The 12,643-nt window shown below is 57.0% G+C and overlaps 1 protein-coding gene across 1 annotated transcript in view; it reads right to left on the reverse strand.

Moving 5' to 3' along the window:
* Window positions 1–1,791: 1,791 nt before the first annotated feature.
* The window catches only part of LOC101640127 (chymosin-like), a 12,600-nt gene continuing 1,748 nt past the window's right edge, over window positions 1,792–12,643 (reverse strand). Inside the window, exons 2-10 of the mRNA XM_045292010.1 lie at window positions 11,649–11,990; window positions 10,528–10,678; window positions 9,455–9,572; window positions 8,162–8,280; window positions 6,101–6,300; window positions 4,572–4,685; window positions 3,255–3,399; window positions 2,634–2,732; window positions 1,792–1,929 (exon numbers count right to left, since the gene is read on the reverse strand). Coding sequence (XP_045147945.1) covers window positions 1,792–1,929; window positions 2,634–2,732; window positions 3,255–3,399; window positions 4,572–4,685; window positions 6,101–6,300; window positions 8,162–8,280; window positions 9,455–9,572; window positions 10,528–10,678; window positions 11,649–11,990 — 1,426 coding nt within the window. The remainder of the gene's footprint in view (window positions 1,930–2,633; window positions 2,733–3,254; window positions 3,400–4,571; window positions 4,686–6,100; window positions 6,301–8,161; window positions 8,281–9,454; window positions 9,573–10,527; window positions 10,679–11,648; window positions 11,991–12,643) is intronic.

A 12,643-nucleotide genomic window follows, 5' to 3' on the forward strand; every position in this document is an offset into this window, starting at 1 on the left:
TTTCTTCCTGGTTTGTCTTAGTGAGGCAGCTCCGCTGACAGCGTCGCAGCATGAGCAGACCGGCCTCCTCTGACGAACGCGTGGTGGCCGCACACGAGGTTCCTTAGCTGGAAACCCAATTTGGGTCTCTGATGTGGAAGACGAGAATTCTACCCCTGTCCCCTGACACCTGATCATAGTGCAGGTGACTCAGGACTGAACAGAGCTAGCTGTGCGTGAGGTCAGCACCTGCCAACTTGACGTATAAAAGGGTAGGGGTGGAGTCTACCCCGTCAAACAGGTCACAGCCTGATGGGGACTCCTTGAGAGCAGTGGCCTTCTCATACGGAGAATCCTGGGGAACTCCCCTCCCTCACTGCTGTCACCTTTCTGCTGGCTGCTCCTAAATGCTACCAGAGCTCTCACCATTGGATCCACACGGCTTTGCAGCCTGCGATCTTCCTGCATTCTGCATCATTGCATGTGGTTGCATGAGTCTGAAGACGATCTTATGGACTAGTGTCGGACTATGGACTTGAGTTGGAGTGGCCTGGGATGCTTTATGGGTATTTAATTACTTCTCGATATAAAGCTCTTTCTTACACATAGATGAGTGTCTCTGGAGTTCTTCCTCTAGTCAGCCCAGCCTAACACAGCACCCAGCAGCAACACCTAGGGAAAGCACTGGGTGCACAGGGACCCACAGGAGAAGTGCCAGGTCAGCAAGGTCCTGAAGAGACAGGACTGAGTTGAGGTTGAAGGACAAATAAATTCTCATCAGACTAAGGGCGTGGGCCTGGAGAACATTCCAGGTTGACCATTCTCTGTGGCCAGAAAAGCCCCGAGGCTCAGAATACGGGGCAGCTGCAGAGCCCCTGTGACTACTGCCCTGCATGCCCAGGAGGGAAAGTTGCACACAGATCCTCCAAGGACAGACATGGACACGGGGGTGGGGGGGGCTGGAGGGGGGATTCGATCCAAGCCTGGTGGTTATGAAAACACCGTATTTAGACTTTCTATTTTAAGTCCAGTTGAGGTTGGGGTATTTAAAAATACAATTTGTTCGATGTAAAGGCATTGAAATATAACACAATTTTTTCTAAGTCTATTCGGCATTTTTTTTCTCTCTCCCCAATCTACCAGAAGCCTAAAAATAATGACCGTGGCCCCATTCTGTCTCATTCTTGGCAAATAGGTGGCATCGGTCCTAAATAAGGAAAATGAGACTGAGAGAAGTCACCCAAACCCAACGCCTCGCACAGCACACTGCTGGCCACGGGGCTCGATGCATCACGGTCCAGTCCACGGCTGCACGCGACCCCTGGTGTGCTCACCTTCACTCTCTCCCACACCCGCCCCAGGTTCCTCAGTCCGCTGCAGGCTTCAAGCCTCTGGGGAGCCTCCCCCTACTGCCCCGCCCCCATTCCACCTTGCTCCTTCCCTGCAGGGGTCCGCCACCTGTGCACCTTGTATTGTTTGTTCTGGGGAACAGCCGGGAATAATCTGGAGTGTGAAGACAGATAGCCAACACATGCCCTTAGCTCTGATTGGCTCGTGAAAGTCTCCACCCACCATGTCCTCAGTCCTTCCTGACCAATAGGGTCCCAGCTTCGGCCGGCACACCACGGAACAAGCACATCCCACCCCACGAGGCCGGCTGCAAGGAGGGCGAGGGAAGCCAGGCTTGCAGAGACACGTTTATTGAGAACCATCTGCTTAAAGTCCCGATGTGCACGCTGCGTATGCTCGGGGACACACGCGTGCGCAATGGCGTGTACTTGGCGGCAGCCTGGTCCCCGGGTTGTGGTGCAATCAGATAGCCTTGGCCAGCCCCAGGCGGTTGTTGGCCCTGTCGAAGACGCTGAAATACTCCCGGATGAAGACGTCCCCCAGGATCCACTGCTGGGAGCCATTGTCACCCTGGAAGCCACTGGTGCAGGCGTCCTCGTCCTGGGAAAGGAAGGCTGGCTCAGGCGAGGCTGGTCCTGGGGCAAGCATTTCCCCACCCAGTTCCCCAGTTCTCGTCTGTTATTTCATTTACCCGGGAAATCAAATAACGATCAGAACCGTCGCGCTCAACAAATGAAGACGTCGAGAGTCAGAAAAACGGCTTCACTCCCGGCTGCCCCTGGCTCTGTCCTGGGCTCCACTCCCACTGACATTTCCTCCGACCCCCTGCCCTCCACCCCTGCCCGCTGACTGGCCAGGGCTGGCCCTCGGGCTAATACTGCTGCCCTGCCCTTTTGGGGTGCTCAGGATTAGGTCAAAGCTGGGGCCAGCATTGGGTGTCTAGGACACCGGAGCTTCCAAGTCAGCCCTGGCCAGAGCTCTGGGCGCTCGGTCTCAGAAGGCTGAACGGGAGATGCTGGTCCACAAGGGTGGGTTGTGGTCCTCGGCTTTCCATCCTCCTTGCCTGCTCGCACCCGCTGCCTCCTTCTGTCCTTTCTGCCCTGCCCCACCCCCTATAGAAACCACAAACAGCGCCCTGGAAAACATGGGACCACTTAGAAGGGCCAATTGTTCTGAATGCATGTCCCCGAATTCTCCGTCTCAGCCTTGCCATTCTCTTATCTCCAGTGTCCTTATCTCCCAACTCAGGGAGAGATGAGGGGTGCTCAGAGGCACCCAGGGGCTTCCTCTGGAGAGACTGGTACCTGGTTGGTGTAGGCAGAGGGCGGCAGTGGGTACTGTCGGCCGTGGATGTGGAAGACCACAGTGGGCATGCTGCTCAGGCTCCCGCAGTTGATGTCAAACTGAAAAGGCAAAGGCAGCTCCTCTTAGCATGGAAAGTGGGATGTGAATCTCTCCCGTGCTACTGGCACGACGAGCTGCCCAGGCCAGGACCCGCTTCCTCTGCATGCTGAGAACCCAGAAGGTGGGGAAAGGCGCCCTTTCTGCTCAGAGAACTGAAGGGATGTTCTCAGGCCAAAAGCTGGGTAGAGACACTCAGGGGGACTGTCGTCAGCCAACCCTGGGGCAGGTCCCAGGAAAGGACAAAGGGGTCCTACCAGAGCTTGCAGAGGCCCCTGAGAGCACTCAGCTGTCTGGGAGGAGAAGGATGGGGCTTGTGCATGGAGGATGAACGAGGGAGCACAGCTAAGGGCAAAGACAAGGCTCAGCGCACCCGGAGCTGGGGGTCAGCCGCAGCTGCTCCACAAGACATGGCAGCGTCCACACCCAAGGGGCCCAGACCACAACTCCCGAGGGCCCGGAATCAGCTCCCGAGCTTTATACATTTCTGCCAGGGAGCAAAGCCACGCGGGGACTGGCCTCACCTGGCCATACTGGCCCTCTGTAGCTCCAATGACCTTCTGGATATTGAGAATGTCGCTGCCAGGCCCCACCAGCAGGGAGGTGCCAGTGTCCAGGATGGCTTGACAGCCACCATCGCAGGCCACCACCACACCGTCCACAGTGACGCTGCCGGGAAATCAGATGGCTTCCGGAGTGTCCAGCATCATCTCTCTCCCAGGGAACTACCCTCCCCCTTCCCTGCAGGCCCTCTACCCTCCTCAGTCTCTCTCCTGAGGCCCCTGACACTTCTGAACACAGAGAAACCACTTAACCCTTTTTTTAATGCAGCTCAGAGGCTGTATGAAGGCTGTCGCACTGTCTGGGTCAGACCTGAATAATCAAATCCTGAGTTTTAAGGAGTAAACTGGGCCTGTACCGTTGCCTACAGAGCTGGTTTCAAATTTCACTCTGCAGCCTTGCTGCTGCTCTCAGGCAAGTTGCCTAACCCATCCACACACAGACTTCTCTACAAAGTGGGGGCCATGACCCCCAATTTGACTTCCTGAAGGGACGGTGGTCAGGTTCAAATTCAGCATTAGCAATTGATAGAAGGGGGGTGGGGTGCGGTTCACAAAGGCCTGCAGGGTGGTGTTAGCTGCCATCCAGTCCGCCCCGACTCGTGGCCTCCCCACGGACAACGGGCTCAGACCTCAGTGCTCCACAGGTTCATGGGATGGTTTTCAGAAGGCGTTCACCAGGCCTTTCTTCCTACTCTGTCCTGGTCTCCAAACGGCACTGACACCTGTTCAGCATTATCCCAACAAGTGGTGGCTGCTCCGGGGATACATTGGCTGGGAATTAAACCTGGGCCTCCTGCATTGACTCAAAACCAAACTCACTGCCACTGAGTCGATTCCAACTCGTAGGGGCCTTTTGGACCGGGTCAAACTGCCCCGGTGGGTTTCTGAGACTGTAAGTCTTTACGGGAGTAGGAGTGGGTGGTTTCAAACTGCCGACCTTGCAGTTAGCAGCCCAATATGTAATCACTACACCACCATTGCACAGAAGGCAAGCACTGCACCAGTGAGTGAGTCCCCACTGCCCTCCATATTGTTCAGGCACCAGGGAGCCGGCCAGCCCGAGAGATGGCTGAGCACCGTGCCTAGCAGGCAGCGCGCGTGCTCAGCAAACTCAGCACGTTTTACTGAGAAAGCATAGGGGAGTGTGTACGTCATCAGGGACGAAAGACATTTGATCTCGGATGTATGGGACTCACACTCGGACTCCCTGGCCTGGTGGGTTACTAGAAGGCAGACCTGCCTGCACCCTGGGCCCCCAGGTTCCCGGGTCATACCCACCTGTCCACGGTGAACTGCCAGTACTCCTGCACCGTCACGGGCACCCAGTGCAGGGAGCCAGTGTAGTAGGACGAGTCAATGGCTCCCAGCGTGAGCATGCTCCCCTGGCCGTCCCTGAAACCAATTTGGGACAGGCCTGTGGACCTCGCTGACCGCAACAGCCCACACTCAGGCAGGGGAGACCCAGCCCATCTTCCCCAAGACGCTTCCCCGCCTGCTTCCAGCTCCTGATGTGCCCCCTCAGCTGGATCCTCCCTGCCCTGCCCTGCTCGGCAGCCCCAGACCCTCACAACACCAGGCCTGGCCCTCACGTGAAACAGGCTGGGGGTGGGGGTGGGCATGGGGGTGGCGGAGCCTCAGGGGCCACTTGAGGTGAGCGTACACGCGGGCGAGGTCCCAAGACATGGTGCTGGCAGGCTCGACCTCAGTCACACTCAGCATCAGGGTTGGCTCCCTGTGCCCCTGCATCCAGGCCCTTGGTGGCCCCTACGACTTCAGCCCAGAGCTCCTCGGTTCCCTCTGTGTCACCACTAAGACATGCTCCCACCTGAAGCCTCACCTGCTCGCACTGCTTCTTGCAGCTCCTGGACCTCACCGACGACAACCCCCTCCGGATTCTCCCCATCTCCCCTCTCCCTGGAATACACTGTCCCTCAGTACCACCTGGGTGACTCCCACTTGGCCCCATGGCACACAGGCTTTGCCTGCCGTTGTCAAGCCTGCAATGCACTCAGACGTCCCTGGAGCACCCGCACCCTCACCGCAGCCACAAAAGGGGAGTCAGATCTGTCATCTGTCTTCTGTTCGCCGCCCCCCACCCTTTGTCTGGTTTCCTGGAGCAGCCCCTCCCGTAGTAAGAGTCCAACAGACAGAAATGGGATGAGTGACTGGACGGATGGATGCACAGTTCACCCCGCCGCCCTTTTCCCCCCAAGCTGGCCCTTCCCTCTGGTGAGCTCAGCCTGATCATAGGGGCAGAGCGTAGGGTAGAGGGGTTGGGGATGGGAAGGACTGGGAGGGATCATCCCTCCCTGGGCCTCTTTCCCACATCGTGAAAGGAAGCTAGACTCCGTTGTCATCTGCTGCTCTTTTGAACTAATGATCATGAAGGCCCTGAACTTAAAAAAAAAAAAAACTGTCAAAAGCCCCTCTCCAAAAACTGAAAAGCTGATGCCAAAGGCTCAATAGAAAGTACATGTCCAGAAAAGGAGGGTGGCGACATGTGTACAAATACACTGATACCATCAAGGTATGGATTATAATAAGAGTTGTAAGAGCCACCAATAAAATATTTTTTTAAGCACCCCTATCCAAGCGTGGCAACGGGAGAAATTTTTTCCACGCCAGAAGTCAGAGTTACATGTCCCCCTAGAACATGCACGATGGTAATGGGGCCACTGGACAAGAGACTGGAGGTATCTTCCTATCGTCCCGGGACACAAGGGTCCGGTTGGCAGAGGGTCCCCAAGGAGTGGACCCTGCCCCGCCCCCCCAGTCATCCTCCTCAGAGCATCAGCATCAGCCTCTACCTGCTCATGTAAACCGAGAACAGGTCCTGGGCCACCAGGTGTCTGCTCATCATGTTGTCAAACACGGGCACCGAGTACTCAGAGGCCAGGGAGGGGTAGGCCAGCCCCAGGATGCCGTCAAACTCAGAGTAGGTGAAGACATCACCGGGCTCCTGGGTGCTCAGGCCCACCGTCTGGTGGGGGTCCACAATGTCAGAGACCTGCAAGAGAGAGCCCACGGTGAGGGACCTCCACCTGCAGCCTGAGACAGAAGGGTCCCCCGGGTGGGGCACCCAGGTAGCAGGAAGCCCCTACGGTGGGAGGAACTGCAGGAAAGTAGGGGAGAGAGAAGGGGGTCTTGACCAAAGATGGCCAGGCTCTCCACACGTGAGGGGTGCGGAAGGGTCCCAACAGGACTGATGGGCGACAGGCTAAGGCAGGGAGTGGCTAAACGGAGAACACCCCACTGTATTTCATCTTTCCCACAGCCTCCGAGGGAGTGGCGTGCCCTCCCTTTGACAGATGGGGTCCCTGAGGGCCCAAAGCCACACCGTTGGATAGAGGGGAGGCAAGCTCTCCTCAGAGCCCTGCTCCTGGCCACCCAGCAGTCCCTCCTGGGCTGGTGGGGAGGCCCTGTCTCAGGCCTGTACCCAGAGCCCCTTGCCCCAAGGGGTGGTCTTTTGTTCCAAATGCTCCACAGCCTGGATTCCTCTCAGCCCATGTCTAAGCTTTCTGGACTTCTTCACCCCCCTGCTAGCTCCCAGAAGTCCTCCCGCTGGGAATAAAAAGCTGGCATGGCCTCCCTATCCTGTTCAGTCCCCACACTGCTCTCTGCAGCGGCCACGCATGCCAGCCCAGGCGGCCAACACTGGTCAAAACAAGCAGAGGCCAGAACCACCGGGGTGGACTCACATCAGTCAGACAGCTTCCCACTATGCCTCACTGCACACTTCCATGTGAGGCTTGCAGCACACCGGGGGAGGGGGAGGGGTGTCCACTGAGGATCACCCCACTGCCTGCCTAAGGCAGACACGTGCAGGTCACCAGGATGGACCGTGGATGTGGGCATGAGGTCCCGGGCCAGCTCTTCAATGAGGAGGCAGGTTTTTCCTGCACCCCAAAGCGGAGAGGATAACACAGCTCCAGATGACAGGGGAAGTAGGACGCCAGAGCGGCGTGCTTCGCTTGGTGGAGCCTGGGAACTCCTTGTTAACACTGGCCCTTGCGGAAGGCTAAGTTTGGTGGCCACCCGCCCAGCGGGGAGGAGAGAGTGCAGACAAGGCTGTCAGCAGGGAAAGCTCAAAGCAATCGAGACTTCATCCAGACCTAAGGAAGATCAAGGTGCTGTGCATAAAGGAAGATTGCTTGCTTTTTGACCTTGAATGGTGAGTGAGGGCGGGAAGCAAGCTAGCCCATCTCTTAGGCATCACTAGGTGTCCACTAAAGCCCTGGACCTCTGGAAGCCAAGAGCAGGAGGGAGCAGAGACGCTCGCCCTCCGCGGGCACAGGTGCTGTGTGATGTGGGAGCAGACACTGCGCTGTCTGCGTCTCAGAAAGAGCGATGGAGAAGGGAGCCTGCTCCCATAGTCAGAGCCTGGGTCTGACGCTCAACCTCCTCCGTCACCCGCTGTGTGACCTTACGCAAGTTAGTCACCCATCTGAGCCTCAGTTTCCTTGTCTGAACAATGGGGGAAATAGGAATTTCCTCAAAGGGCTGTGGGTAGCAAGAAACTCAACAAGAGACCACAGGTGTGTCCTTGAAGAGCCCCGTGGAGCTCAGGCTCAGTAATTCTGGGCTGGCCTCAGCGGGGGGCAAGGCGGAGAGGAGGGCTATAAACAGGATCAGAGCAGGGGCATCTCTGACCTGCAGCAGGCTCTCCTGTGGCCTCTGAGGGCCCAGAACAGGAAGGAGAGGAAGGATCAGGCTCAAAATCCAGACCCATCAAGGCACCCCTCTCCCAGGCAGGCATGGCCCATGGGGTATCCCGGAGCTGCAGCCCCAGAGCCAGGGTGGCTGTCTGTCCACCTGTCTGTGGTGGGCAAGCGGCGGGTGGAAGCAACAGGGTGAGCAACTCCACTTACGGTGACGGTGTCGTAGCCCAGAAAACCCTGCATGCTCCCCGTGCCGTACTGGATGGTCAGGGGCTGGCCCATGTTCTGGAAGGTGGAGGACTTGGACGGGTCGAAACGGTGGTGGTTTTCTGGAACAAAGGTCCGGGTTAGGGGGCACCTTTCAGGAAGGCCCCCACCCCCCGCATGGTGGCAGTGCCAACTGGGCTGAAACACTGCAGGCTGGGCACCAGTAGCTGCCTACACGCTGCCCAGCTATAACTCTGTCTAGTACAGAAAGTCGTACCTTGCTGCTCAGCCCCAAAACAGAGATGGAAGGGGACAGGGGGATGGGGCAGGGATGGGGAGGAAGAGGAGGAAGGGGGAAGGAAGGGGAGGGAGGTTTTCCAACGCACTCTACCTTCACCAACTGAGGAGTCTTAAGCAAGTCCCTTTTCTGAACCTTGGCTTCCCCTTCTGTCAAACTGGGCTACAAGGAGAGCTAGCCTCCCAGAGGTTTTGGGGGAGATAAATGATTAACATGCAGTACATGCTTACTCATCAGGAGTAACACTACATACTCAACTCACTGCCATCGCGTCGGTTTCCACTCATAGTGACCCTACGGGACAGGGTAGACCGTAACTCTTTACAGGCGTATACAGGAGTAGAAGGCCACTTCTCTATCCTGTGGAGTGACTGGTGGTTTTGAACTGCTAACCTTGTAGTTAGCAGTCCAATGCATAACCACTATGCCACCAGGATTCCTCAGTTTATGCTCCCAGCACCCACTGATACCTCGTATTAAAAAGAAAGGGGAAACAAGCTCACTGCCAGGGAATCCATTCTGACTTAGAGTGGGCTGCAGGGCAGGAGAGAGCTGACTTACAGTGGGTTTCTGAGACCGTGACTGTTTACAGGAGTAGAAAGCCTCGTCTTTCTCCTGAGGAGCGGCTCGTGGTTTTGCGCTGCTTTTGGTTAGCAGCCCACCTGGTCCCTATTGCACCACCAGGCTCCTTACTACCCCAAAGCCCCAGCTAAAGGAAGAGAGAGCAGAGGACTTCAGAAACTAAGCAGCTTGCCTTGTCTCCCAGCAAAGACCAGAAAGAGCAAAACTAAGCTTCCCCAATTCCCAGCTTGGACTTGATGCATTACAGCATGGTTTGCAACCCAGAGAGTAGAAAGGGGGCATTACAGAGCAGGCTGGGGTGTCACAGAGCATGCTCCCTCCACGCCCACTTCTGCCCTGACATGCCACACACACCCCCAGCGTGGGCTTGTGCGTGAGTACCTGTGGGAGGGGCAACAGGGGGGTGGGTCACTCACGGCAGGCATCACTGCTACAGTAGACAGAGGGCACCCAGAGGTCGGAGGAGCCGGTGTCAAAGACCACGGTGAACTCCTGGGGCGGGGTCCCGATGGAGATCTTTCCAAAGTACTGGCACTGTGGACAGAGGGCACTGCGTCAGAGGCAGGGGCTGGTGGCTGGTGCCTGGCATGGAGCACACTCAGCTTTGCCGACGCTCAGCTTTCTGACCAGGGCCTGGGAGCATCTCATGGTACCGTGCAGGGGCAGAAACACAAGGAAGATCCCTAGGGAGGGTCCCCAGCCTCAGTCTCTCAGCCAGAGCTCCAGCCATGCTTTCTCTGACCCTCCCAGACAACCCACAACCCCGCAGCCACTGACCAGAGCATAACCCCTGCCTGCTAGGCAGCCCGAGGCACCCCTGCCAGTCAGGGGAAGAAACTGGGCACAGAGGACGGGGGTTCGCTAGGCCAGGGTCCCAAATCCCAAGGGGCAGTCCCTGTTCACACCTGCCTCCTCACCAGCCCTCTCCAGGTATGGAGCTCAGCTGGGGCGGGGTGAAGCTGAGCTAGATAAGGAAAGGAGAGTGATGGGGTGGGGAAGCGGGTTGTTTACTGTCAAGAGTGACGAAGGGAGGGGAGAGAGTCTAGCTCCAAAAGGAACAGAGCATGCAGCAGCACGTTCCTGCCCGAGTCCCTGATGGGAGGAGGAGGCAGATGTTGGCCGTGGAGAGCCTCGCTGCAGAATCGGGGCCACACTTGGGTCCCCTGGGCTGTGGAAGGCGGGCAGGAGGCTGGGTCTGGAAGCGGAGGGTGCAGCCCCAAGAGCTGGTGCAGGGAGGTTGACCGGGCACAGCCCTCCCAAGGGTGACATTTGCAGCCTTCGAGGCAAGAGCTTGCTGCCCATGGAGCCGCTGGCCCCATGTGGACCTTCCTGGGGGCCAGGGAGCAGCCCTCCATGCCACACGGGATGGCAGGGCTCCCGGAGGCGGGTGGTGTGTGAGGGGTGGGGAAGTGCCCAGGGAGGCTGAGCTGAGAGGCATGGCGCATCTCTATGGGAATCCGTTCCCCGAAAGGCAGGCAGAACCACTCACATCCAGGTAGTTGGTCAGGGCCTCTCTGGCCACCTCCCCGAGCTTGGAGTACTTCCCGCCGATTGCATCCTGGTGTCTTCTCAGAAAGTCGTCCAGGAGCCCATTCTCCTTCAGGACTTTCCGCAAAGACTTCCCCTTGTGCAGGGGGACCCTGAGGAGGGGGCAAGGGGGAGAGGTGCCCAGGGCCTCTGGACTCTGTGAGCCACTTCCTGTCCCAGGCCAATGGCTTCTGTTTTTGTTTCTTTAACATCATAACCCGAAGTAAAAAGCCCTATTTGATGTCAGCCCATCCATCCAGAACCAGCCTTCCTAAATGCCAAGCAACTCCCATATTTTCCGGCCCAGGCCCCCACCCCGTGTGGGTGGAGACGCGTTTTAGGCAGAGTCTATATGCGCTAATGAGCTTTACAACACGTGGCTTGAAAAGGAAGCCCTGGTGGCATCCTGGCGATGCGTTGCGTCAGCAATTCGGAACCACCAGCCGGCTCCGTGGGGGGAGAAAGGTGGATCTTTCTGCTCCTGGACAGTATTTAGTCTCGGAAACTCACAGGGCCACTTTCTACCCTGTCCTGTGGGGTCACTGTGAGCCAGCCTCAACTTGATGGCCCTGAGTTGGAGAGTGTTTGTTTTGTTTGGAGTTTGACAGACACCATTACTTAAGAATCCTCCATTGCTCCTCAGTTAAGCAAATTCTTGCTGTGCGCCTAGGATGGGCCAGCCATCGAGCCAGGCACAGGGGACACGGCAGTGAAAAAGACAAGTGTCTGCCCAACGCCAACAAGGGAGTCCCTCCTGCTCGCTGGCCAGTGCCAACCCCTTGCTGACGAATGCCCCCTCCACTCAGGGTAGCCTCCGCCCCAGCGGGTAGAAGTCTTCCCAGGATTTCTCAACGTGAGGGCTTCCACGTTGGGGGGTAGAGACGAATGAGCAGAGGGAAAATCAAGAAGGAACTCAACAGACTGCGTTTGGATCGGGCTTTCGTGGAGGTGGAATGGTAACACGTTGGCTTTCGAACCACAAGGTCAGCAGTTCTGAAAGCCGCTCCTTGGGAGAAAGATGAGGCTTTCTACTCCCATGAAGAGTTATCGTCTCAGAAACCCACAGAGGCATATCTGTCATACCTGTAGTCGTACCTGTAGTCGTACCTGTAGTCATACCTATAGTCGTACCTGTATTCGTAGTCGTAACTGTAGTCGTACCTGTAGTCATACCTGTAGTCGTACCTGTAGTCATACCTGTACTCGTACCTGTAGTCATACCTGTAGTCGTACCTGTAGTCGTACCTGTAGTCATACCTGTATTCGTACCTGTATTCGTACCTGTATTCATAGTCGTACCTGTAGTCGTACCTGTAGTCATACCTGTACTCGTACCTGTAGTTGTACCTGTAGTCGTACCTGTAGTCGTACCTGTAGTCGTACCTGTATTCATAGTTGTACCTGTAGTCGTACCTGTAGTCATACCTGGAGCTGGGTCGCTGTCAGTCGGCATGGACTCAAAGGCAATGAGTTTGGTTTTTCTGCCCCTTCGACGGCACCGTGAGCATCTCCCCCAAAGCTCTCGTGTTTCCGCCCCTCCTGTGATGGGCTCCCCCCCACCCCTCCACTGCCAGTCACTCTCCTGGCCCTGCCTTTGATGAACCAGGTGGCCCAGCCTCTGAGGGCCCCCTCCTGTAGTTGGCAAGAGCTGAACTTGCTTCCCGAGGCTTCTCGCAGCCCCAAGACTCCATCCATCGCAAGGTCTTCTGGGGTGGGGCTGGTTCGTGGATCACGTGAGCCACCCATGGGAAAGTGCTCTGAGAGCAATAGAATGGGATTTCTCGTGTTGTTCGCGTCCCAAATGGGTTCCACATGAGCCAGTCCTGTGCATGAATGATGATCCCTCCCCGGGTCCTCCACGCCCAACCCTCCTATGTGACTTCAGCCAGAGCTCGGCTGATCAGTCACAGGGCTGTGAGGTGTGTCTCAGCCTTTGTTCCCAAAGCTAGCAAAGGGTTGAGGGACCTAAAGGAAGGAGGCTGGATGAGTCCCTAGGACCAAGTCCACAGCTACTCCATCCTACATGCTCAGGTCTAGGTCTGCTTGGCTCCAGCCACAGTTCCCATGTGGGTCTGAGA

Source organism: Echinops telfairi, unplaced genomic scaffold (assembly GCF_000313985.2).
Source record: "Echinops telfairi isolate 266 unplaced genomic scaffold, ASM31398v2 ScPeMD7_443;HRSCAF=831, whole genome shotgun sequence".
Lineage (NCBI taxonomy): Eukaryota > Metazoa > Chordata > Mammalia > Afrosoricida > Tenrecidae > Echinops > Echinops telfairi.